The sequence below is a fragment of the Carassius carassius genome, chromosome 17 (assembly GCF_963082965.1).
Source record: "Carassius carassius chromosome 17, fCarCar2.1, whole genome shotgun sequence".
In the NCBI taxonomy this organism is placed as follows: Eukaryota; Metazoa; Chordata; class Actinopteri; order Cypriniformes; family Cyprinidae; genus Carassius; species Carassius carassius.
Window position 1 is genome coordinate 20,910,712 of NC_081771.1, and position 23,576 is coordinate 20,934,287.

General features: G+C 37.9%; 2 protein-coding genes across 2 annotated transcripts in view; both read right to left on the bottom strand.

The window, feature by feature from the left end:
- Positions 1-2,050: 2,050 nt before the first annotated feature.
- On the bottom strand, positions 2,051-4,514 carry LOC132160566 (protein phosphatase 1 regulatory subunit 27-like). The gene is made up of 3 exons (XM_059570218.1): positions 3,439-4,514; positions 3,029-3,179; positions 2,051-2,843 (listed from the first exon to the last, which is right to left on the bottom strand). Exons 1-3 carry the CDS (start codon positions 3,668-3,670, stop codon positions 2,723-2,725), a joined length of 504 nt encoding a protein of 167 aa, XP_059426201.1. The 5' UTR covers positions 3,671-4,514; the 3' UTR covers positions 2,051-2,722.
- Positions 4,515-5,489: 975 nt separating this feature from the next.
- LOC132161313 (protein disulfide-isomerase-like) overlaps positions 5,490-23,576 on the bottom strand; it is a 29,177-nt gene continuing 11,090 nt past the window's right edge. The window contains exons 5-11 of the mRNA XM_059571283.1: positions 15,941-16,045; positions 15,664-15,789; positions 15,377-15,577; positions 13,764-13,884; positions 11,154-11,335; positions 8,448-8,558; positions 5,490-6,042 (exon numbers count right to left, since the gene is read on the bottom strand). Of these exons, the coding sequence (XP_059427266.1) occupies positions 5,977-6,042; positions 8,448-8,558; positions 11,154-11,335; positions 13,764-13,884; positions 15,377-15,577; positions 15,664-15,789; positions 15,941-16,045 (912 nt within the window). The 3' untranslated portion in view covers positions 5,490-5,976. The remainder of the gene's footprint in view (positions 6,043-8,447; positions 8,559-11,153; positions 11,336-13,763; positions 13,885-15,376; positions 15,578-15,663; positions 15,790-15,940; positions 16,046-23,576) is intronic.

Below are 23,576 nucleotides of genomic sequence, written 5' to 3' on the forward strand. Positions count from 1 at the left end.
GAGAAAGACACCATTAACACTGAAACAGAGTATTAACATAGTGCAAGAATATAAAAGAAAATAAACAATAAGAGTGAAATACCTGCGGATTAATATGAATAAAGTTCAAATCTCTCTCACGGGCATTCCAAAGACATTCCTGTATGATATAATATGTGTTAACTAATTAATGACTCAAAAGCATATCATACGGCCCACACGATATAACTTCATATTCTTAATCCACTCACGCATAAAATTCATAACACAACACTGCATACAGTCACAGAAGCACATATAATAGAATATTTAGTCAGTTTATACACTTTGTAAACTTAATTCATCCATAAAATGAAGAGCTCTGACAAACGCTTACCTCTCATCAGCATATACAATGCGAACTGAAGAGAAGCGCGAACTGAAGAGAAGCGCGCACTCACTTGAAAATGGCGCCAGTAGAGCGCCAACAGGAACTTTCATAATAAAAGTCTCTAAACAATGAACAACAGTATCGACATATACTGCTTAAAGAAAAACAGAAATAAATCAATAATACAATAAAAAGGATTTTAGTGAAAAAGAACAATGTGTTACATTCAAACTGTATTCACTATAACTCGTTACACATGCTTTCATGTTCTTTATGCCAAATCCTGACCCTACCATCTGAATGTCACAGCAGATATCGAGACTCATCAAGATCAGGCAACATTCTTCCAATCTTCTATTGTCCAAATTTGGTAAACCTGTGTGAATTGTAGCCTCCATTTCCTGTTCTTAGGTGACAGGAGCGGGACCCGGCGTGGTCTTCTGCTGCTGGAGCCCATCTGGTTCAGGGTTTGACGTGTTGTGTGTTCAGAGATTGTGTACTGCATACCTTGGTTGAAACGGTTATTTGAGTGAACTTTAATTTTACTTTGTAATAAAAAGTCTGTGAGGATAGATCTGTATGTTTTTCAGAGTTTGGATAACAGATCCTCCATTTAAATTGTGCTTTAGAGTGGCTTCCTGAAGTCAAAGTCAAAGTCACCTTTATTTATATAGCGCTTTAAACAAAATACATTGCGTCAAAGCAACTGAACAACATTCATTAGGAAAACAGTGTCAATAATGCAAAAATGATAGTTAAAGGCAGTATGATAGTTAAAGGCAGTAACAAAAAAAAGAACTTCTAATAAAGAAGTTAGTGCATTATTTGTCTAATACATAAACACCACGGAATGCAATAGTAGAGAAATTGTTTAAACAGCAATACCACACATTAAGTAATTTGTTACCAGACAATATATTTTCATTGTTTCAAATAATACATATGAGCGGGGAGAAGGATGATGTTTAAAATCAATCTTCCAGGACAGTTAGAGGACAAGAAAAACCAAAGGTACTCAAAACCAGGGTAACTCATTAGATAAACAGGTTACACTTTATTTCGATAGTCCACTTTAGACATTCTACTGACTATAAGTAACTTTGTAACTACATGTCAACTACATATCAACTAAATCGCAGAAATTTGCAACTACATTTCTACTATCTCTCAGAGTAGACTGTTAGGGTATGTTTAGGGTTAGTGTTAGGGGTAGGTTTAGGCTTAGTATAAGTTGACAAGAAGTTGACAAAGAAAGTGTTAGAAGATATTAAGCAGACAGACTACTAATACTCTACTAACTGCTAGTTGACATGTAGTTGCAAAGTTACTTACTGCTAGTAGAATGTCTAAAGTGGACTATCAAAATAAAGTGTAACCGATAAACAATTCTTAATCTAGTTAATTTTGAAAGTCTGGTTAATGATTTTAAAATCTAAAGTATTGGGACCACCCTCCTTATAATTTCTTATCATAGATGTCCTTTGGACACATTCGGTCTTATTTTTCCAAATAAAGCGGAAAAGCAGATTTTTTTTTTATCAACACAAAGGGAAAAAGCAGTATAAACTATGCATGATACGCCCTCAGCTTTAGTCAGCAGGACTCGATAAATTTCAAGTCTCTCTGCAGCCAGCAACATAAAATCTTAATTTTGTCTAACCTTGGCTAAAAGTTGAGACTGAGATAGTCTAAATCAGATCTGCAGATATCAACCCCTAGATATGTTACATGAGTTTAACTTTAATACCATCAACCAATTTTTTTTTATATGTACATATAAAAATTCACCTTTGTTGGGATTTACAACTACTCCTGAAGATTAATACATTATTATTTTATGTATATTGTGTAGCTATGGACACAGAAAACATCCAAAATAAAACAGAAATCATTGTTTTTTTTTTTAAATGTATATTTAGGTATAAAAACATGAATCAATACATTTATAAAATTAAGACTTTCTGAACAATTTCATGTTTTATATGTAAATGGATTAAAAAAAACATACAATCACAGTGAGCTATTCATCAAACTTATACTATAGTGCATTGATTGGCATATTAAAAAACATGGTTTAAAATAGAATGTTTTAACTATAACAAATTTACAGAAAATCTGTTGTGACTGTCATTAGCTTACAGCAAGAACACACTGCGTCATGTACAGTTTCTTCTGGTGGAGGCAAGTGCATCTCACATCCTAATCACTGGTCCAAATTCACAGGACCAGACAATTATAACCAGACACTCTGTCAAGTGTATCAACTACCAGCTCCACTGCATACACAGTGGCTGTTCCACTCAGGTTTCATCCTTTTAATGTGGCAACTGCCATAACAGACGAGAGAAATCAGAACTTTAGTGTCAGGCAAGTTCAGGCACCACCGACCCCAAAGAGTTCAAGCAGTTCTTTGCTATCTGGGTCAATAAGGTCAGCAGGCTTCTCCCCACAATCATTTTCAGCCTCAGTGTCTGCACCCAAAGAAAGCAAGTACCTGAAAAACAAAAGATAAGAAAAACTACCTTTAAATCTTTCTACCTTTAAAAGTTGCTTGAGAATATAGCTGGTAATGTAATTGTTTCTTTCCTTTTTTATGAGTAGTAGTAATATATTAAATATCCAGTTCTAATTTGTGTTTACCAGAGTCCAATAATACATTACATTAAGAAATTTGCTTACTTAGCTATTTCTGGAAAGCCATCACTACAGGCCATATGGAGGGGAGTCCATCCATCTTCATCCCTCTGGGTGATGTCAGCCCCAAATTTTACCAGAAGCTTCACACACTCCAGGTTTCCAGATAGGACTGCTTCATGAATGGCTGCCATGCCTGGACAATCAGAAAGGAGTTAATGTTAAAGGACAGGCTCAGACAGTTTATTTGTCAGTAGGTTAAAAGTTTGAGCCACTTTGGATTATATAATCAAAAAGCTAACTAGACAAAAATGGCATTGCTGATTATTAGGATAATTAGCCTAACTAATGCATAACTCCTAATTACTTGCATGCAGAGTATATAGTTGAGACTGAGCATAGATTTGCTTTCCATAGCAGACTCGGTTAAGTACACAAGTAGTTGATTTTCCTACCTGAATGGTAGATGGTGTCTAGATTCACTCTTCTGGTTCTAATGAAGCGTCCAATTCTTTCCAGCTCTCCTTGACGGACATAATCTTGAAAGACTATGTCATTGGGAAAGTGAACATTGCGAACAGGTTTGAAAGAAGACTGTGAATGAAAGCATGACACTGGTCTAGTGGCATTTGGATTGCACCCCTCATAGCATATGGTCTGGGTGACTGGACACTGGTAGTATTTCATTCTTTAATGTTCTCGTTCCAAAGATTCTGCTCTAATTCTTAATTTGGCTAAAAAGATTCCGCACAATCAGAGGTTTTCAGAATTTCTTCTTGTCCAATGTGCCGGTCTTGATGACTGCAGCTTCTCAGTCTGTCTGGTTGATGGTTTGTCTCTTAATGTAGAGCACCTTCCTAGATAGTCGTTCAGAAGTTAGTCTGAAGTCAGGGCTCTGTGTGTACCCTATATATACCCCCCACTAGACTATATTAAGAGAAAGTCGCCTCATAGCTCAGATGACTGAATTTGAAGCAGAGTGGGTGTGATCTGGAGTCACACCCCTACAATTCTCAGCCAACTTAGCAATGAGATCTGTAACCTCAGCTTGTTTTCACACATCACATTTGAACCAAGCCTCCCCAGATAAATTCCCCCACCCCAGCTCCTGTTGCCACACAGCAGGGAAGCCAACAGTAATTTCTAGTACACACTGAATAGGGTATAAAAATGGCACGGCCTGGCAAACGTGAAGGCAAGGACATGTTTACAGTCACAATTAGAATTTAAAAATAACACAAACAGCCTGGCTCTTTATCTTTAAGTTGGCTGCCAGCAAAAAGATGCTCTTGCTCTATTTGCAGATGACTGTTTAATCAGATTAATATGTCATGATTCCTGGCAGCAGGCCTTACAGTGATTTCTACTTTAAGTCTACATTACTTTCTATTTTGTGGGCTATTATCAATCAGCCCCTACTAACAGTTTCAGAAGTTTCTCCCTGTTCTGGGTATAACGTAGCATACAAGTTATTTAAAATGGTAAAAACCCAGTGAGACATGGAATACTCCCCTCAAAAAAAAAAAAAAAAATTAATCATCACATACTCAACCTCTTTTTGTCAACATGTTAATGCAGCTCTTAGGACAGCTTTCAATGGCAATTGTCGTCAAGCTCAAGCTATAAAACTATGGTACAAGCAGTTCAAAGAATTTATCAGTTTTAAAGTCACATAATGGCTTTGTGGGATGACAAGGCAGTAATTTCAGTCATTTTTTAATTCTATATTCCTTCTGGCAAAACTGCCAAAAAAATAAAAAATAATTCATTAGGTGCATATCTTTTGTTGTTTATTTTAGCTTGAGAATCATGAGGTCTTTGTTGTACTAATGAATTACTGAACCCTACTGAATTGTCTTAACTGACTGAATCTGTAATTTTAAAATGGAAATTAATTGAATAAAACACACCAAACACATTACCATTTTGTTGTTTATTTGGCCACCAGTTTATATTATCTATTTTAATGCAATGGAATGCTTTGTCTCAAACATGTTGACAAATTTCAAAACCCAAATCCTCTCAACTGAATTCCTGAACCCTCCCTTTCTTTAAACATCACCCCTGAAATTAACCGCTCCTAGAAAAATAAAGACGACAACATTAGGGTTAGCCAAATCACACATGCGCACAACCCTGAACCCTGGCATAAGAAGGGGAAAAGACTGATTAAGTTGGTTACAAGAACACTTTCTCCTCCCCATCACTCTGATGTCATCAACTGGCATTATACCTGCAGGAAGGAATCTTCCACTAAAGTGATGGAAAGCAGGGTATAGGGGAGTTATTGTCCTTACAAGATGATAAATCTTAATTCCAGTAACTGATATGGAATCTGAAGTGCAAAACATCGTTCCAAATCATCCTCCCAGATGACCAGAAAGCTGAGAGGGCCAACTCTGCCCCAGGCAATTCAACAGAAGTGCTGTTTCTGGGCCCTTCAGTATGGAAGATTATAATAAAGAAAATAATTGAAATATGTAATAGCAGCCCATCATTATTTTATTTCCACCCAAATGGAATGACCTACAGTCCTACAGTCCCTCTGCCCTGAAATGTCCACTCATTCATATCAAAGAATTAAAGCAGAATAATTGGCTATCCCCCTCCTTCATCAGGAGAGTATTTCCAGAATTATACTGCAAAATCTTAATACTGATCCTCCAGATCACAAAAGGAGGTAGTGGGTAAGTATGAAGAGCAGTTCAACAGATTACCATTGGAATTAAACCTTAAAAAACCTAATACATTTTAATTCAAAAAACAAACTGTACAGTAAAAATTCAGAGATAAAAGTTTTTGTGGGCAAAGAGGCATTCTCTGGGCTGCAGATGGTTGGGCTGGATTGGTAATGACAGCTGGCTAAAAGACCCTGTAATGCCCAGTGGCTGTTCAGTTAGGATTAGTTCAGAAAAGCTTTAGTGTTCGTAGACAGGGAGGTTTAAATTGGAGGTGGTGGTGAAGGGGTTTGTCTCGCCTTTTCTTCATGACTCTTATAACTCATCGTGTCCCTCATCCACATCTGAATCATCCTCTTCTGCATCATCAAGATCCAGATCCTGTTGAAAAAGCACGTTTTTTTTTTATTTTTTAGAATACATAGACATTTTCGTGCAGTGGCAACAATTGGGATATTTGCCCACCGAAACAAATGTTTTCAAATCACAAATCATGGTTTACCCTACTAGAAGGCCATGTGTACGAGAATGACTTCAATTCATCAAAACAAATCTGTCCTGCAACAAACATGCCAGTAATCCCTGCAGCAAAAAGAGTGCAACCGGCACGAGTTCACAGGAGACGTGCTATTACCAGCAGTGTTCGGTTGCAGAGTCCTTTCCTCATAGCTGGGACGTGCGGACTAGCTAGTGTTGACTGACTTAGTACTGTCAGTGGTGATGGTAAGTGGTGGGGAGGGGGGAAAATGGAAGGTTAACAACAACCTTGTTGGGCATTAGTGGCAATAATAATGATCTAAATTTAAAATTCCTAGAAGCATTCCTCTGGGTGGATTTCTGTGGTCCTGGATTGTGCCTAATCAATGTGATAAACTCCAGAATCTGTGAGCCAAATTGTTTAGAACAAACAAAAATGGGCCACTGGTCTAATATGATCTGGAGATCAGTGAAGCCAGCTTAGCAATGGAGAGGAAAAAAAATAATAATAATTTAATCAACCCATTCTCTTGAAATACTGGTAGATGTCTGTGCTGCCTGGCCAAATTATATCACATGTCTCTATCATGTGACGCGATCAGAACAGTTCAATGAAAGCTAGAAGTAGGGCTGTGCAATTAATCACATTTTTGTTTGTTTCAAATTTGACTTGTTTTTCCGCATGCTCACTCCATTTAAGCACACCTGAAACTCAAAGTGTACTTTGCTTGTCTATGCTTTGCTCACAGTCAGATATACACAAAATCTGAATTTTGGCAAGTATTTACATGAAGACAGTCAGTTATGACAAACAAAAAGCAGGGAAAATAATCAGATATGTATCAGTATTAGATCCATGTATTTAGATACGTAGATATGTATTGTCCGGCAGCCATATCACCCTGGAGCCCAAGACCGGTTTCCCACTGAAGCCAAGCAGGGCTGAGGTGAAGAGGTGCTAGTGAGGCCAGCAGGGGGTGCTCACCCTGTGGTCTGTGTGGGTCCTAGCACCCCAGTGTAGTGATGGGGACACTATACTGTCAACAAGCACCGTCCTTCGGGTGAGATGTTAAACCGAGGTCCTGACTCTCTGTGGTCATTAAAAATCCCAGGATGTCTTGGAGGTGTGACCTCGGCATCCTGGCTAAATTCGCCTCTGACCATCATGGCCTCCTAACAATCCCCATATCTGCTGATTTGCTTTATCACTCTGTCTCCTCCCCACCAGTAAGCTGGTGTGTGGTGGGTGTTCTGGCGCAATATGGCTGCCGTCGCATCATCCAGGTGGATGCTGCACACTGGTGGTGGATGAGGAGATACCCCGTCTATGTAAAGCTCTTTGAGTGCCTAGAAAAGCGCTATATAATGTAATGAATTATTATTATTTAGTCAGTCTTTAATACTGTCTGTGCCATTAATGTTACTCAACTGAATTTTAGTAGCTTTAATAGCATCAATGTATATTTAATTTATACAGTGTAGACTATGCAGTGCTTTAAAAATTTTCAACATTGACAACTGATTTTTTTTTATAATATTTGAAAAGCAGACCTCACAAAAAAAAGTCCACGTCAAGCTTTTAAGGACAGATTCAAGAAAACACCTGCATACTTCATGGTTTAATATTAATTGGTGCAAATGAAACAATGATAATCATGCAGTAAAAAACTTATGTCCTTATTTTAAAAATGTCAAAAAACTTTACATCTTCTGAATCTTCAGAAGCAATGGGTCATCCAGTAGACAATTGATGACACCCAAATGAAGTGTCCAAAAAATAACTAAGAAAATAAGCATAAATAAAAATGGGAAAAGCTGAAAATCTAATTATTGTAAATGTTTGCAAACATCTCCTTGAATTAATTAAAAACTTAAAGGTTGATGGAGAAACTGGGCTACTTTAATGGACTCTTGACAAGTGCCTGTCCGACAAATTTGCAGCAGGGTCTTTTACCCCCGGCAGGGGAGGACCAGAGCCAGGAATGCCCATGAGACAGACAGCAAACAACTGCAGCTCCATAAGCAAACTCTTCAAGCTTACAACCAGTTTTATGCCAACTACTGGGGAAGTATTAGCTTTAGGTATTTAAAAAAAAAAATATTAATTTGTGCGCACATGCATAACACTTCCAAAAGTTTCATTACTGAAGTAACAAACTAAGCAGAAAACAATCTCTGTGACCAAAGCTGCCAGTTATTCAATTGAAATTATGGTATGGTATACTTATGGTATGAACAGTTGTACCAGTTCAATGAAGTTAAACCAAACAATTGAAGAAAAACTGAACTGCAACCAAAATCATACATACATCAGAATCTTCATCCTCCTCCTCATCTGCTGGTGCCCCACCTTCTTTTCCTCCACTCTCCAAAAACTTTGTGAATCCATCTAGCGTTCTATCACCATTGTAGTCAATTACCTAAAGAAAGGGGGGGGGGGGGCGATGAGAAAAAAAAAATGTTAAAGTAATTTAAAAACAACAACAACTGAGTATTATATAGACATCTTAGTAATTCATTTATGGTGATGATCGCAGCTGGGTGACCTTGCAAAACTGGGCTCTGGCCAAGATTTAGGTTTAGAAGTAACTTATGAAAATCCATTACACTCATTTACCAACAACTAAATGGTGGTCTTTTGCAGGCACATCTTTTATTCAGTGCTCCACTTCATCAAAAGATACTCTGGACTGAGGAAGAGGTTTTAATTCTAGAAATAGATCAATGCAGAACCTCTAGAGCTCTCAGGGTCTAGACAAGGGGTGAATTCACTGGGTCGGGAGTGTCTTCTTTCCCATGCATGTGTTTTGAGGCAAGCTATATCGAAGCATTTCTAAATCTGTTGACTAATTATCAGCAAACTGCTTTGCCAGGGCAGCATCCAGGTGAAAAAATAAAAATAATTCAGAAAAAAGGGGGGTAGATTTAAATAGGTTATTTTGCGTAACCCCGGTTAAGTGAGGTATCTCACTATGGGATACACTCCTTCTGCCCATTCCTCAGAAGCCATATTGCATTGCATTAAAAGAGATTACATTACGCCAGCCCCAAATTACCTATCAGTAAGCACCTCCCCTCACATGCAGATGAGCTAATGGCAGTCTAGTATCAGTTACTTGGCGAGTAGAACTCTGACATCTTTAGGTTTCAGTGCCATAAAGAAATATAGGAAGATCCTAAGCTTGCATCGGTTTAATGGTGTATATGCTACAAAAATGGAAAAACTATGTGCCTACGGTACTTGTTACACTAATTCCAGTTATCCTGAGTGGACAGGAAATGTAACTTTACTCCAATTCCAAATCCAACCAAAACAAAGCAAAATGTCCACTTAGCCTTTAACAACAATTAAGTCGCAATTAATTCACAATTAAGACAAAAACACATTTTCTGGTTGTCATACTAACTTTAAAGGGGCTGTAAGTAGGAATTACTCCCATCTAGTGGTGAAATTGTATTTTGCATTCAAACTAATTTTGCTCTCAAGCGCCTCGCTTTTTCAAATGCGCGTTGCATCTACGGTAGGCGATATGTACCAAAAAGCTTTGACAGGATGTCTTCTAATAGCACTTCGTTTTGGCGACGATGTTTTCCTCTCCTGTGGCGCGGCATATGTATGGTCCATAATAAGAATGCAATCCAGACTTTTAAACTTGCCGGTGCAGTTTCAAGCGCCTCTCACTGCTCTGCACCTGCGTTTCTGGCTCTGACCGAAAACGCGTTGTGGAAACGCGTTGGCTTAGTACTTTTTGATTAGTTTAAACATTGGCATAGGTATTTGTACACCATTGAGGGCATATTTATGAATAAAAATATTGATTTTAGATAATAAAATACCTAAAAAGTTACTTATTGTCCCTTTAACACTAATGTTAGCTAGTTTTACCAAGAGATAGCTTGCCCATGTAACTTAAGAGTGAGCCCATGCTAATGTACAAACCTAAATGGCGAACGGTTCTCATGTCATGTACCGTGCAGTTCAAGTCAAAAACACAAAAAGGTATATATACACACACACGAGTGCCCCACCATATTAATCTGGTCAAATGTAAATTTAATCTTACTCTGCAGTATATAAACTGTGTTGATCTGGGATGTTATCATTGTGACGACTGTAACCATTGTCCCGTTTGCATTGTGATCTGAATTTTTACATGTTTGTTTTAAATCTCTTTTATATATCCCTCCATGGCATATTTAAGTCCCACTTGAAGGTCCATCTGTGTCCCAAATTGATCAGAAACACATCGGAAGAAGGTTTTCCACTGACAGCCGTCATAAGACAGTAAGCATCTCCGTATGCTTGTCAGAGTGAGCAACAGTAACCAAAGGGGGGGGGGGGGGAGGTCGGGGGGAAGATAGGTCAAATGGCCTCCCCCACCTCTGAGTATAAAGTGAGAGAAACCGCACACCAAAAAAAAAAAACAAAAAAAAAAAAAAAAAAAAATAAAATAAAATTCAAACCAAGCACACCTCTTCCTTGCTTCGCACAGCAAGGAGGGTGAGCTGGTGAGACACCTCTAGGACTGGCTCGGCCCAAAAAAGGTTGAGAACCACTGACGTAAACCAATTGCCCTGACACACTTTTTATTTTGACAGCTCCCATTCTCCCTCATTCACGGTCATAGTTAACAGTTCGGACTAATAATCAGATAAAACTTTTAAACAAAAGGAATTAATATGTATACAAAAGTATTATAACGATTGCTTTTATATTATTAGAAATAGAAAGGCCAACATTATAATACTTTTGTTTGCCATCAGCATTAAGCAAATAAGCATTTATATAATTTAAACAAATCTTTGAATGGCTAATGAACATTTCACATACCTTGCAAACTTAAGTCAAGTTTATATACACATGCTGGTACATAATATACGTGTTCTGATTAGTCAGATCAACTGTCAATCAAGCTCTTTGCAAACAGTCAATTCCTTAAAATATATTTTAAATATTCACATTACATTATGCTAAAAATAAACCCAAACAGAAGAAAATTTTCTCGAGGCCATACCTTACGGTCATCACCAGCAGGGAAGAACTTGAGCGTGGGGAAGCTATGCACTTTGACACTTTCAATCTCATTGGCTGTGGAGTCCATCTTGGCCACAACAATGTTTGCGTTGTCTTTGAATTTCTCACCCAATTGATCCCAGATGGGGGCCAGCTGTTTACAGTGGCCACACCATGGGGCATCTGTATAAAGGAAAAGCAACGGGAACATAAAAAAAAAAAATTCTTAATAAAATGTGAATTTACACACTTTAAAAGTTTGATTTCAGTCAGATATAAACCACAATCATCCCTTTAAAAAAAAACACTAGTCTGACTAAAAATGTCCTAGTCCAATTTTAGTCCAAGACAAACTAACCTCCAGTGATTTAATTCAAGTCTTATGAGCTTTATGATCACTTGGTATGATAGATCTATTATATTAGATAATTTATAGAGAGTAAATTAAAGTTGGATAAAACTACTAGAATTGCATATGGGTTACAACTACAAATATAAATTTGTGTTCCACAGAAAAAAAAATCATGTTTGAGTAAATGACAGAACTGTGAACGATCACTTTAATTAGACTACATTTGTTCTAGCAGCTGTAGCACTTGCTTTGCAAGTTTTTGGAGGAACAGGGTATGGAATATGATGCAATCTAACCATTGTCAAAACATTTTGGAAATACATAACTCATTTCACATAAACAAATTTTAACAACCATTCTACTGCCCTCGGTGACATGAAATATAACCCCCTTTAACCCTTCAAGGCCTATGTCATTTATTGGAAAGTCAGTCATAGCCATGTTTAACTGACACATATACGTACGTGTACATATACATATGTACATTACACACATATACACACACACAGACATGTGTGTATATATATATATATATATATATATATATACACACACCTAAAGGATTATTAGGAACACCTGTTCAATTTCTCGTTACTGCAATTATCTATTCACATGGCAGTTGCTTCAATGCATTTAGGGGTGTGGTCCTGGTCAAGACAATCTCCTGAAGCTGATAGAAGAGCAACTTTGAAATAACCACTCGTCACAACCGAGGTATGCAGCAAAGCATTTGTGAAGCCACAACATGCACAACCTTGAGGCGGATGGGCTACAACAGCAGGAAACCCCACTGGGTACCACTCATCTCCACTACAAATAGGAAAAAGAGGCTACAATTTGCACGAGCTCCCCAAAATTGGACAGTTGAAGACTGTAAAAAATGTTTCCTGGTCTGAGTCTCGATTTCTGTTGAGACATTCAGGTGGTAGAGTCAGAATTTAGCGTAAACTTAATGAGAACATGGATCCATCATGCCTTCTTACCATTGTGCAGGCTGGTGGTGTAATGGTGTGGGGAATGTTTTCTTGGCACACTTTAGGCCCCTTAGTGCCAATTGGGCATCGTTTAAATGCCACGGCCTACCTGAGCATTGTTTCCAACCATGTCCATCCCTTTGACCACCATGTACCCATCTCTAATGGCTACTTCCAGCAGGATAATGCACCATGTCACAAAGCTCGAATCATTTCAAATTGGTTTCTTGAACATAATGAGTTCACTGTACTAAAATGGCCCCCACAGTCACCAGATCTCAACCCAATAGAGCATCTTTGGGATGTGGTGGAACAAGAGCTTCGTGCCCCAAATGTGCATCCCAGAAATCGCCATCAACTGTAAGATGCTATCCTATCAATATGGGCCAACATTTCTAAAGAATGCTTTCAGCACCTGGTTGAATCAATGCCATGTAGAATTAAGGCAGTTCTGAAGGTGTAAGGGGGTCAAACACAGTATTAGTATGGGGTTCCTAATAATCCTTTAGGTGAATGTGTGTATATGTATGTATGTATGTATGCAAGTCGCATCAGTCCAAAAATACGTCATGACGAGAAAAAAAAAAAAAAACACATAAGTCGCACTGGACTATAAGTCACATTTATTTAGAACCAAGAGAAAACATTAACATCTACAGCACGCTCTGTTTATTAGGGGTAGACTACAGGAGCACTGAGCAGAATAAAGCGCCCTCTCGCGGCTGTAGACGGTAATGTTTTCTCTTGGTTCATTTCTTGGTCAAATTAATTTTGATAAGTCGCACCTGACTATAAGTCGCAAGACCAGCCAAACTATGAAAAAAGTGCGACTTACTGTATTTTCCGGACATGTATGTATATATATATATATATATATATATATATATATATATATATATATATCACATACACACAATTAGCCACTTTCCTCAGACATGCTAGTTTGGGAAGCAGTTTGCTTTAAATATCTCTAGAGCCAAAATGATCACAGCATTTCTTGCTCTATTATAGCATGTTAAAGAGTATACAGGAAAGAGAGCTCTCAAAGTAAGTATCCTGTGTTGGTGCCCATGCCAGGATTAGCAGTATGCATTTGGACAGATACAGGAATCTTGTGTTTACCATGTCAGGCTATTAGGAGGGGCACATAAAAGATCTCGCTTTCAAAATAAAATCAGGCAATATGCCATGCAAAGTGATCTCTCAAACCAAGGCAGACATGGAATGACAAGACTACAGAACTTGCATTTAAGCAAAAACATTTTTATATATACAAAATACGTACAAAACTCTACAAACACATTCTTAGCAGGGTCGAAGGCAACCTCTTCAAAGTTTTTGCCCACCAGGACCTTGACCGGGTTCTTATCCCAGTCATCAGGAATGTCCTGACTCATCAAATGAGGCTGAAAGACATTACAATCATTCAAAACAAGCACACAGACACACAAAACAATCATTCCAAAAAGACAGAACACATCAGACATTTAAAAGCTGCAGTCTGTAACTTTTTTTGGTTAAAATTGATCTAAAAATCAATATTTGAGCAAGTACATAACCAGCCAGGGTTCAAAACAGATAGGTTACAACAACGTTTTCTAATTTGAGTGGTACTGGTAGGTTTTCACTGGAAATTTAAGCATGCTACTGTGCCAGGGCTGTTAAAAAAATTAATAAATTGTTTTCCCAGCTACTAGGTCACCACATGCGTACAGTAAGAATAAGTTACCAATCAAATGAAATAAGTATTAAAAAATTTTTTTACTACCGAGGTGGCACAGAAGAACATAAGTGGCTTGCAGATGTATTTTCAGATGTTTAATGAGGCTCAGGTGGCAATTAAATTCATAAGTTCATGTTGAGGTTAATGTTTTATATAACATTTTATTTATAGAAATAATTAAATAAAAGATCCTTTAAAAATTAAAGTAAAACTGCCAGTAGGTGGCGGCGAATCATTGAGTTTATCACGGAGTCATTCATTCAATTGATTTGTTCGAAAGACGAATTCATTCAGGAATTTAGAAAGCTACTGGCTTTAAGAATGGGTAATTGAACCAGATGCGTTTAAAAATGCAGGTTCATAAACGAAACAACCCTTTGTTTGGAGATGTTTAGCGGCTCAGCTTTGACTTTGTAGCTCGATTTTGCTCCATTTTTTCAACAAAAATGGTTTTAAACTATTTTTACACTGAACAAAGAATCTCTTATTTACACCTGTTTAACACTGTTATAATGAAAGGATTTGTGAGATTTCAGAACTCAGCTCAAACAAAACTCTGGTGTTTGAGCAGTGAGTGGTTTTCGATTAATGTGTTCAAGAAATCAACAGATGTCTGCGATACATTACTTAAAGCAGCAAAAACACGTCAATAAAGCTGGGCATACACCGTGCGATTTCGGCAAGGTACCAAACTCACACTGTACGAGTAGATCGCATGAGATGTAAAGCCAAAGCTCACGATTAAAGTGCGCTCACTGTATGGTCCGATCGTCGAGAGGCGATTTGACTGCTCACACTATTCGTGGGGAATCAACACGTAGGATCCCTCAGAACCTGGATATTTGTGGCCGTTTCAGAAAAAACATGCTTTCCCGGGATAAACGCACTTTGGTGACATGCACAATTATGTGCGCTGATTTTTTTTTATTGCACCATTCTGCTATTTGTTTAAGTACTTTCCAGGCCTTGAATTCATATGTCTGAAATTCAAGTACTTTCAAGAAGCGTGGGAACCCTGATTAGATTCATCTGCACTGGAGCCGTGCCGTTGCACAACCCACGCAAGGAAGAGAATTCCACAAACAGCTGCAGGTTTTCAAACAGAGATGGCAACAAAGAGGCACAACTTACAGACAGCAGCTTTAAACCTACACCCAAACTAACTTCTTAGTGACCTTAAGTTTTCCCTCTGTGAAGGCGGTGCAAAAGGTGATTATGTTCTCTGCTGTGATTTCTGAGGTTTCTGGTTTATATTTGGTCATCTCTTCCTCTAGGGTAATGAGGCGGATTGCTGGGCATGCTTCCTTCTTAAGACCAAAGAATTCCAGAATTCGCTGATTATCATCCACATCACTGTCAATAAAGATGAAGAGAATCTGTGGAGAAAGAGAACAAGGTTAAACTTCCATGTATTTAGCAAAACATACACTGACACGGTTGAGAAAAAAAAAAAAAAACCCACTTTGCCTTTGAAACCCTCAGCTGCCTTCTTAAATTGGTCCATCTTATCCTGGAAGTCTTTGGCTGTTTTGGGAACAAACATTAGGATGTGGGACTTGATGACACCTCCAAATATTTTTGGAGCAGTCTGTAGACAATAAATAAGATCAGAATCAATTGTTCAATCAGTTTTATAATGAAATTATAAATAGGCCAACTGAGTCTGTATGCAACAGGTCAAACACACATCTGTAATGTCAGTATATACACAACAAGAGCCAAGTGTGGATAGAGAGTACCTGCTCTGTAAACTCAATGACCAGGGGAAGTTGGTTGGATCTGATAAAGGTCAGTAGCTTTTCTTTGCTGACCTCTCCATCAAATGCATTGCGACCCTCATCAAACTGAAAAATAAACGAGCAATTCAGTGAGTGAGAGAAAAACTTTTTCTATGTCCATAGAAACAAAATGCACTGTAATTGAGTGTTAACAAGGGAACTATGCACCACTCAAGCATAGAAACGTGACTGCAACAGTTGTTTGCCACAGGGCAGCGGATATTCTAGATTTAATACATATACTGGGCATTAATAGCACACAAAGAGAGCAGCTGCGTTCTGTAACGAAATGTATTGCCCCTACTGCCTTGGAGTAGGTGTCTGGGTGCCAAGACACAATCCCAAAGCCTCTCTCTAGTGACAGAAGCAGGGCCGCTGCTAGCCAAATGGGTGTCCTAAGAAGAATTTTATTGTTGTGCCCACTCCCCAAACTATGGAAGTCGAAAAAAAAAAACAAAAAAAAAAACACCTACAATAGGGGTCAAAATAGAACTTTAATAAAATAAAAATAACTAAATCGTAATTTTATTATTTACAAAATACAATTCTAACTAGACTGTTGCCTATGGCTATGATTTTACTAATACAGTTGGCTGATTGACTTTATAGTCAAGTGGTGATGTCCGATTCATAGGGCTGTAGTACTCGAGTCTGGTCTTGGACTCGAGTCTGGACTAGAGACATTTTTCTACCGTCTCGGACTCGTTGCGTTTGCACTCGGACTTGGCCACTGGACTTGCCAAATGTTCTCGATTGTCTCGACCGAGTCCAGCAAAGCAAAAAAAAAAAAAAAGACACACCATCAAAACAAAACCACATTTGCAAGATGTTGCGACTGAAAACGTGTGGAAAACGCTAGGTGCGTTCTCCTTTTTTCCAAAGCACTCTGTATCCTGCACTATACGCTCGCGCTCCAGTGGCGTCTGCTGTTGCTAGGCAACCATGACCCGCTCTCCATGAAGACACAGAAGTTTCAGCAAAGGATAAATGGATTTCCAGCACTAAAAATCCCTTGCAGAATTGCAGTAGCTCTGCTGATAAATTCATTTAAAAAATGGCAATCCTTGGTCTACACCTAAATGGCCTTAAACTTACCCTTTACAACAATGGAATACTAATTACTGCTGTAGAGTATAGGGCAGGGTTCCTCAAATCTTGCCCTGGAGGGCCAATGCGCTTCAGAGTTTAGCTCCAACCCTGATCAAACTCACCTGCCTGTGATTTTCTAATGATCCTGAAGATACTGATTAGCATGCTCAGGTGTGTTTGACTAGGGTTAGAGCTAAACTCTGCAGGAAAATGGATCTCGTGGGCCAGATTTGAGGATCCCTGGTATAGGGGTTGCAAGACTACTGGTTTCTACTAGTTGATTTTTTTTTATTTAAAAAAATGCTTGAATTACTCGACTACTCGTGGTTCATGCTATTGTAAATGAAAACACATTAAATAGTTTTTTTTTTTTTAATCAATAAACGCTTATTAATGTATAGCCTTATGCAACAATTTACATGTGTAAATTTTAAAAACTTTATAATTATGACATTACATATTTAAAGTTTCATGTAACAGCCAGTATTTGTATCTGTAACAATCACAACATTTTTCGTATCATTCGGATACAACGTCATACAGTTACTTGATAAGACCGTTATGACTTTTTATATATTTTTTTCTTAGTTATCACTGAACAAGTATGTCATGTTAAACTAAAATAATATTTATAATGCAAGCAGCGAGATGTCATGACAAACGTTTAGTGATCATTTGAACACGACTGAATCCATTCAATGCGCACATTTTCATTATGCAGGACACTTTAAGCGAGTCTATAATGTTTGGTGAACTTCACTAAACCGATGAGTGTGTGTGCCGCGCAAACCAGCAAAAGGTAAAGATGCAAACATGTAGGACGAGTAGAAAATTATGTATCTAAGCTGATTATTAGCCTGCTCTCTGATTTGGTTTTTGAGAGACTGAGACGCACAGCGCGGGTGTTTGATTGGTGAGCGCGCTGTGCTTATTCCATTCATTCTTATCATATCGTAGCCAAAGGTTTAAATCATTGCCTTTTAAATATATACAGTCGTGGCCAAAAGTTTTGAGAATTACATAAATATTGGAAATTGGAAAAGTTGCTGCTTAAGTTTTTATAATAGCAATTTGCATATACTCCAGAATGTTATGAAGAGTGATCAGATGAATTGCATAGTCCTTCTTTGTCATGAAAATTAACTTAATCCCCAAAAAAAACCTTTCCACTGCATTTCATTGCTGTCATTAAAGGACCTGCTGAGATCATTTCGGTAATCGTCTTGTTAACTCAGGTGAGAATGTTGACGAGCACAAGGCTGGAGATCATCATGTCAAGTCTGCCATTTTAACCCAATCAGCCTGACATGTTAAAAGGAGGGTGATGCTGGAAATCATTGATCTTCCATTGTTAACCATGGTGACCTGCAAAGAAACCCATGCAGCCATCATTGCGTTGCATAAAAATGGCTTCACAGGCAAGGATATTGTGGCTACTAAGATTGCACCTAAATCAACAATTTATAGGATCATCAAGGACTTCAAGGAAAGAGGTTCAATTCTTGTAAAGAAGGCTTCAGGGCGTTCAAGAAAGTCCAGCAAGCGCCAGGATCGTCTCCTAAAGAGGATTCAGCTGCGGGATCGGAGTGCCACCAGTGCAGAGCTTGCTCAGGAATGGCAGCAGGCAGGTGTGAGCGCATCTGCACGCACAGTGAGGCGAAGACTTTTGGAAGATGGACTGGTGTCAAGAAGGGCAGCAAAGAAGCCACTTCTCTCAAAAAAAAACATCAGGGACAGATTGAGCTTCTGCAGAAAGTATAGTGAATGGACTGCTGAGGACTGGGGCAAAGTCATATTCCTTGATGAAGCCCCTTTCCGATTGTTTGGGGCATCTGGAAAAAGGCTTGTCCGGAGAAGAAAAGGTGAGCACTACCATCAGTCCTGTGTCATGCCAACAGTAAAGCATCCTGACACCATTCATGTGTGGGGTTGCTTCTCATCCAAGGGAGTGGGCTCACTCACAATTCTGCCCAAAAACACAGCCATGAATAAAGAATGGTACCAAAACACCCTCCAACAGCAACTTCTTCCAACAATCCAACAACAGTTTGGTGAAGAACAATGCATTTTCCAGCACGATGGAGCACCGTGCCATAAGGCAAAAGTGATAACTAAGTGGCTCGGGGACCAGAATGTTGAAATTTTGGGTCCATGTCCTGGAAACTCCCCAGATCTTAATCCCATTGAGAACTTGTGGTCAATCCTCAAGAGGCGGGTGGACAAACAAAAACCCACTAATTCTGACAAACTCCAAGAAGTGATTATGAAAGAATTGGTTGCTATCAGTCAGGATTTGGCCCAGAAGTTGATTGAGAGCATGCCCAGTCGAATTGCAGAGGTCCTGAAAAAGAAGGGCCAACGCTGCAAATACTGACTCTTTGCATAAATGTCATGTAATTGTCGATAAAGGCCTTTGAATAGTATGAAGTGCTTGTAATTATATTTCAGTACATCACAGAAACAACAAAGATCTAAAAGCAGTTTAAAGTCAAACTTTTTGAAAACTAATATTTAATTCTCAAAACTTTTGGCCACGACTGTACAAATAATAGAACGTGTATGATGCATTATTATAGGTAAAATTACCCTTGCAAAGCTCTTATTTCTGAGAGATGCACGGAGAGACAACAGAAATGCGGTGTCTGATTTGCTTTGCTGCAGTAGTTTACATTCATTCACTTCATTCTCTATTGTGTGACTTTAGAGGTTCGTTTATAATATTGCGCTGATCCCCTGGCTCTACTGTTATCTAGCAAACACCGGACTGTGTCAGCTTCAGCTGAGTATTCAGGCAGAATTATTTCTTGTCTGTTATTCGTTTTTGAAGCCATTATCCGTGCCATTCTAAATAAGGTATTCGGCTTCAGACACAACCCTAATTACTACATTACATAATATTTTATTTTTGCATGTAACATAGATAAGGTAATAGAAAGTAACCGCTCCACGCAATATTATAATCCTAAAATTCATGTCGTACTTGCAAACACTTTGTATGCATTATGGTTAATGTATGCTGGTGTAGTCGATAGTTTCCAACAGCACTCGACTAGTCTATGCAAGCCCTATACAGTATGACAAAATTTTTTGCTGCATTTATGCGTGCATGCCCAGTAGAGCCAAACGTATCCCTTCTAGCCTTTAGACAGCAACAGCAGCATTATAAAGTAATTAAAATGTAAATAAAACATTTTATCTACATAAAATGTACATAAAAATAATTTTACCTTACATAATGGACTGCCTATGCATAGGGCCCAAGATCTTTTGCAACGCCCCTGTTAGCTCCAACCCTAATTATACACACTTGAACCAGCTAATCAAGCTCTTACACTAGAATCTTCCAGATGTGTTAAGGCCAGTTGGAGCTAAACTTTTCAGGACATTGGCCCTTCAGGATCTAGTTTGGAGACCCCTGTCCTACAGAGTTTTGCACATGCTTTTTGATCATTACAAATAATAATGTAAAATTATTTATTTAGAATAGGAGATATACTGTCTCTCGCATCACATACATTATCAGTTAAGTTTGTCCTTTCTCTCAATTGGACTTGGACTCGACTAGTCCTGGACTTGGACTTGACAAAGCTGGACTTGACTACAGCTCTACCGATTCGCGAACGATTTGTTCAATTTAACCAGTTCTTCTTAGTGAACCGGTTGAACCAGTTCACCAAATTGAACTGAATCGTTTGAAACCGTTCGCATCTCCAATAAGCATTAATCCACAAATTACTTAAACTGTTAACTTTTAATATGACCAACACTCCCTCCAAGTCAGAATAAACAAATATCCCGGAGTAATTCATTTACTTGACTTAACTGCTGTGAAGACCGAACTAAAGATGAACACCGAGAAGAGACAGATGACGAACGAACACGCCCACTGCTGGAGCAGTTCTCGAGTCAAGAACCGGTTGCATCATCGCAATGGATTATGTATAGTAAGTGGATCATGGTTTCTGCACTGATGACACCTAATTTACTTTATATCTTCAAGACTTAAATCCTCATATGCACATTATTGCTGTTACTGTATTTGGGTGCTTTGTTGCAAAACTTAATTGTAAACTTTTCATGATTGAGGTTTTTTTCAACTGACTGAAGTTATGATTACTGACTTTATATATTTGAATGTTTGACAGACGTAACGCTATTACGTTATCGCCAATGACATCATTACGTCGAGCATCAAAGAACCGGTGAACCATGTTTTTCAACAGGTTTATTGAATCGAACTGTCCGAAAGAACCGGTTCGCAGAAAAGAATCAAACTTCCCATCACTATTCTCAAGCATTCAGAAGTGACAAGAACATTTTACAATAATAAAACCAAGGATTAGTTTTTGTAAGGGTTGTGATATCCACACATATTTTTTTATTTTTTATTATAGAGACTTGCATTTCTATCACAAAAAGGTGGCCAAAAAATAAAGATTAAGTGGATATTTGAATTAAATGTTTGGTCAATATTAAACAAGGATTTGATCATCCTTGTGTTACAACAGCAATTATCAGGCCTTTGGCGCCCTTTGTAATAATAGCCCATGTAATGTACATAAATGGTTTATTTTGTATTCAATTATTATTATTTTAACAGTTATTGAATAAAACCATACAATTAACCAATCATTATTGCCTCATTTTTAATATAATGCATTTTATGGCATTTTAAAAGGTTGTTTGCTTAGGTCTCTTTTTATTACCACAAAAAATATTATCGGAATACTACGCAAATTATTTGAAGCGATTTGAAATAAAGCCATGGTTAATTTGTAGTTACCACTGCTACAAAAACCATGTTTTTTTATTTATTTATTTGTTTCCATAGTAAAATTATGGTTCATTTTTCGGAAAGGAACATGGAAACTCTAAGAGAATATTAAGGCAGATGCGGAGGTGATATTATCACAGACATTAAAACACATTAACTTAATCCCAAAAAGTTTCTCAGGATTATAAACATAGGCTACTTAAAAGTGATGCACAGGCCTCATCTTGGGCTTTTTTTCCCCTTTTTCTCATCTCGGCACAGGACTACTGTAGTCTTTTCCTGGTCATAGGGGTCCATCAGTTATGATCATTTGCAGTCAGCGGACAGCAGCAAAGTGAGCAAACATGAGGTGAGAGCATCACTTCTACCACAAAAGACTGCTTTGCAAGTAATCTTCCTGATGCATCCCAATTCCTTAGCATATCCAAAACCTCTTGATGTAACAAACTATGGACTCTTTTCTAGCATTTTAAATATAGTTGCTCCTTCACGCTTAAGGGAGATTAAGGAAAACAGTCTGACACTGTTGTATAATGAGCACATGCCCCCTAAAGAGAGCAGCCTGGAAAATGGAGCACAGCTGGATTAAAACAAAACTAGAGGCATTTCATATTGCTTGGCCGGAAAGTAACCTATCCTACAGAAAAGCATTACAAATTACTAGATCTGATTACTTTTTATCTCTTTTAGAAGAAAACAAACATAAGGCCATCCTTAAAAATATTTTGGTTTGCAGTAACAGTTTTTTTTTTAAAGCGTCGGCAGGTAGGACTATATATATTCTTTTCAAGTTTCAATGTAAAAAAATAAATAAATAAAAATCTATTTTGGTGATGGTGATTACGTAGGTATGCATTTAAACAAATTAGCATATCGTAACTTCACTGACTGGGTTTTCAACCAGTGCCTTCAGGCGCATCATTGCAAACCTCATTTTGAAGCAGGCTATATAGACCACAAACTAATAGAAATCTGTGTCAAAAACATGTTTATTGCATGAATTTCAGGTGAGAAGAATAAAAAAAAAAAGAGGTACTGTTATACCATTTTACTTGCATCCTCCGCTAGTTGTCAATGCAACCTACAAATGAGAGACCGTTTACTTTGCTTTCTTGGGTTGACACTTTGAAAAAAAATCCTGCTTGATTTGAGTGATGAGTTCAAGGAATCTATTGTAAAATCGATTTTGCATGTCTAGATGCATTTTATACACCAAATATAGGTAAATCCATGGACAACAGGCAGGACAAATGTAAAGATTCAATAAATTGGTAAAGACCAATATTTCTGATGATTTATTGGCGTGAAGTTACGTGCACCATGACAAACAGGAATGCAACATTCTCGAAAAACAATAAGCAGAATGGACTGCCATAATGCAAAAAATTTACTGCAGGCTTCAACATGGCTGTGTTTACGATTAGAAATTAAAAAAAAAAAAAAAAAAAAAAAAAACGCATTCGTAGGTGATTCTAGCCTGAATCTCTCTCTATGCATATACTGAATACCAGCAGAATTCACATTTCTGTTGTAAAAAGAAATTTTTTAAAGCAGCACCAGGCAGAAATTCCATTTTGGTCAAACAACGACCCCTAGAGTCGCCGTGGAGCACTTGTATTTAACGTCACTGTCGTAAATACCTCTCACACAGAGCACTCTTCACTCACGGCTAGACGTGTTGTGTTTATTCTTTGTGTTTATTAGTTTTTTTCTATATGCTCCTAAAAAAAGTGA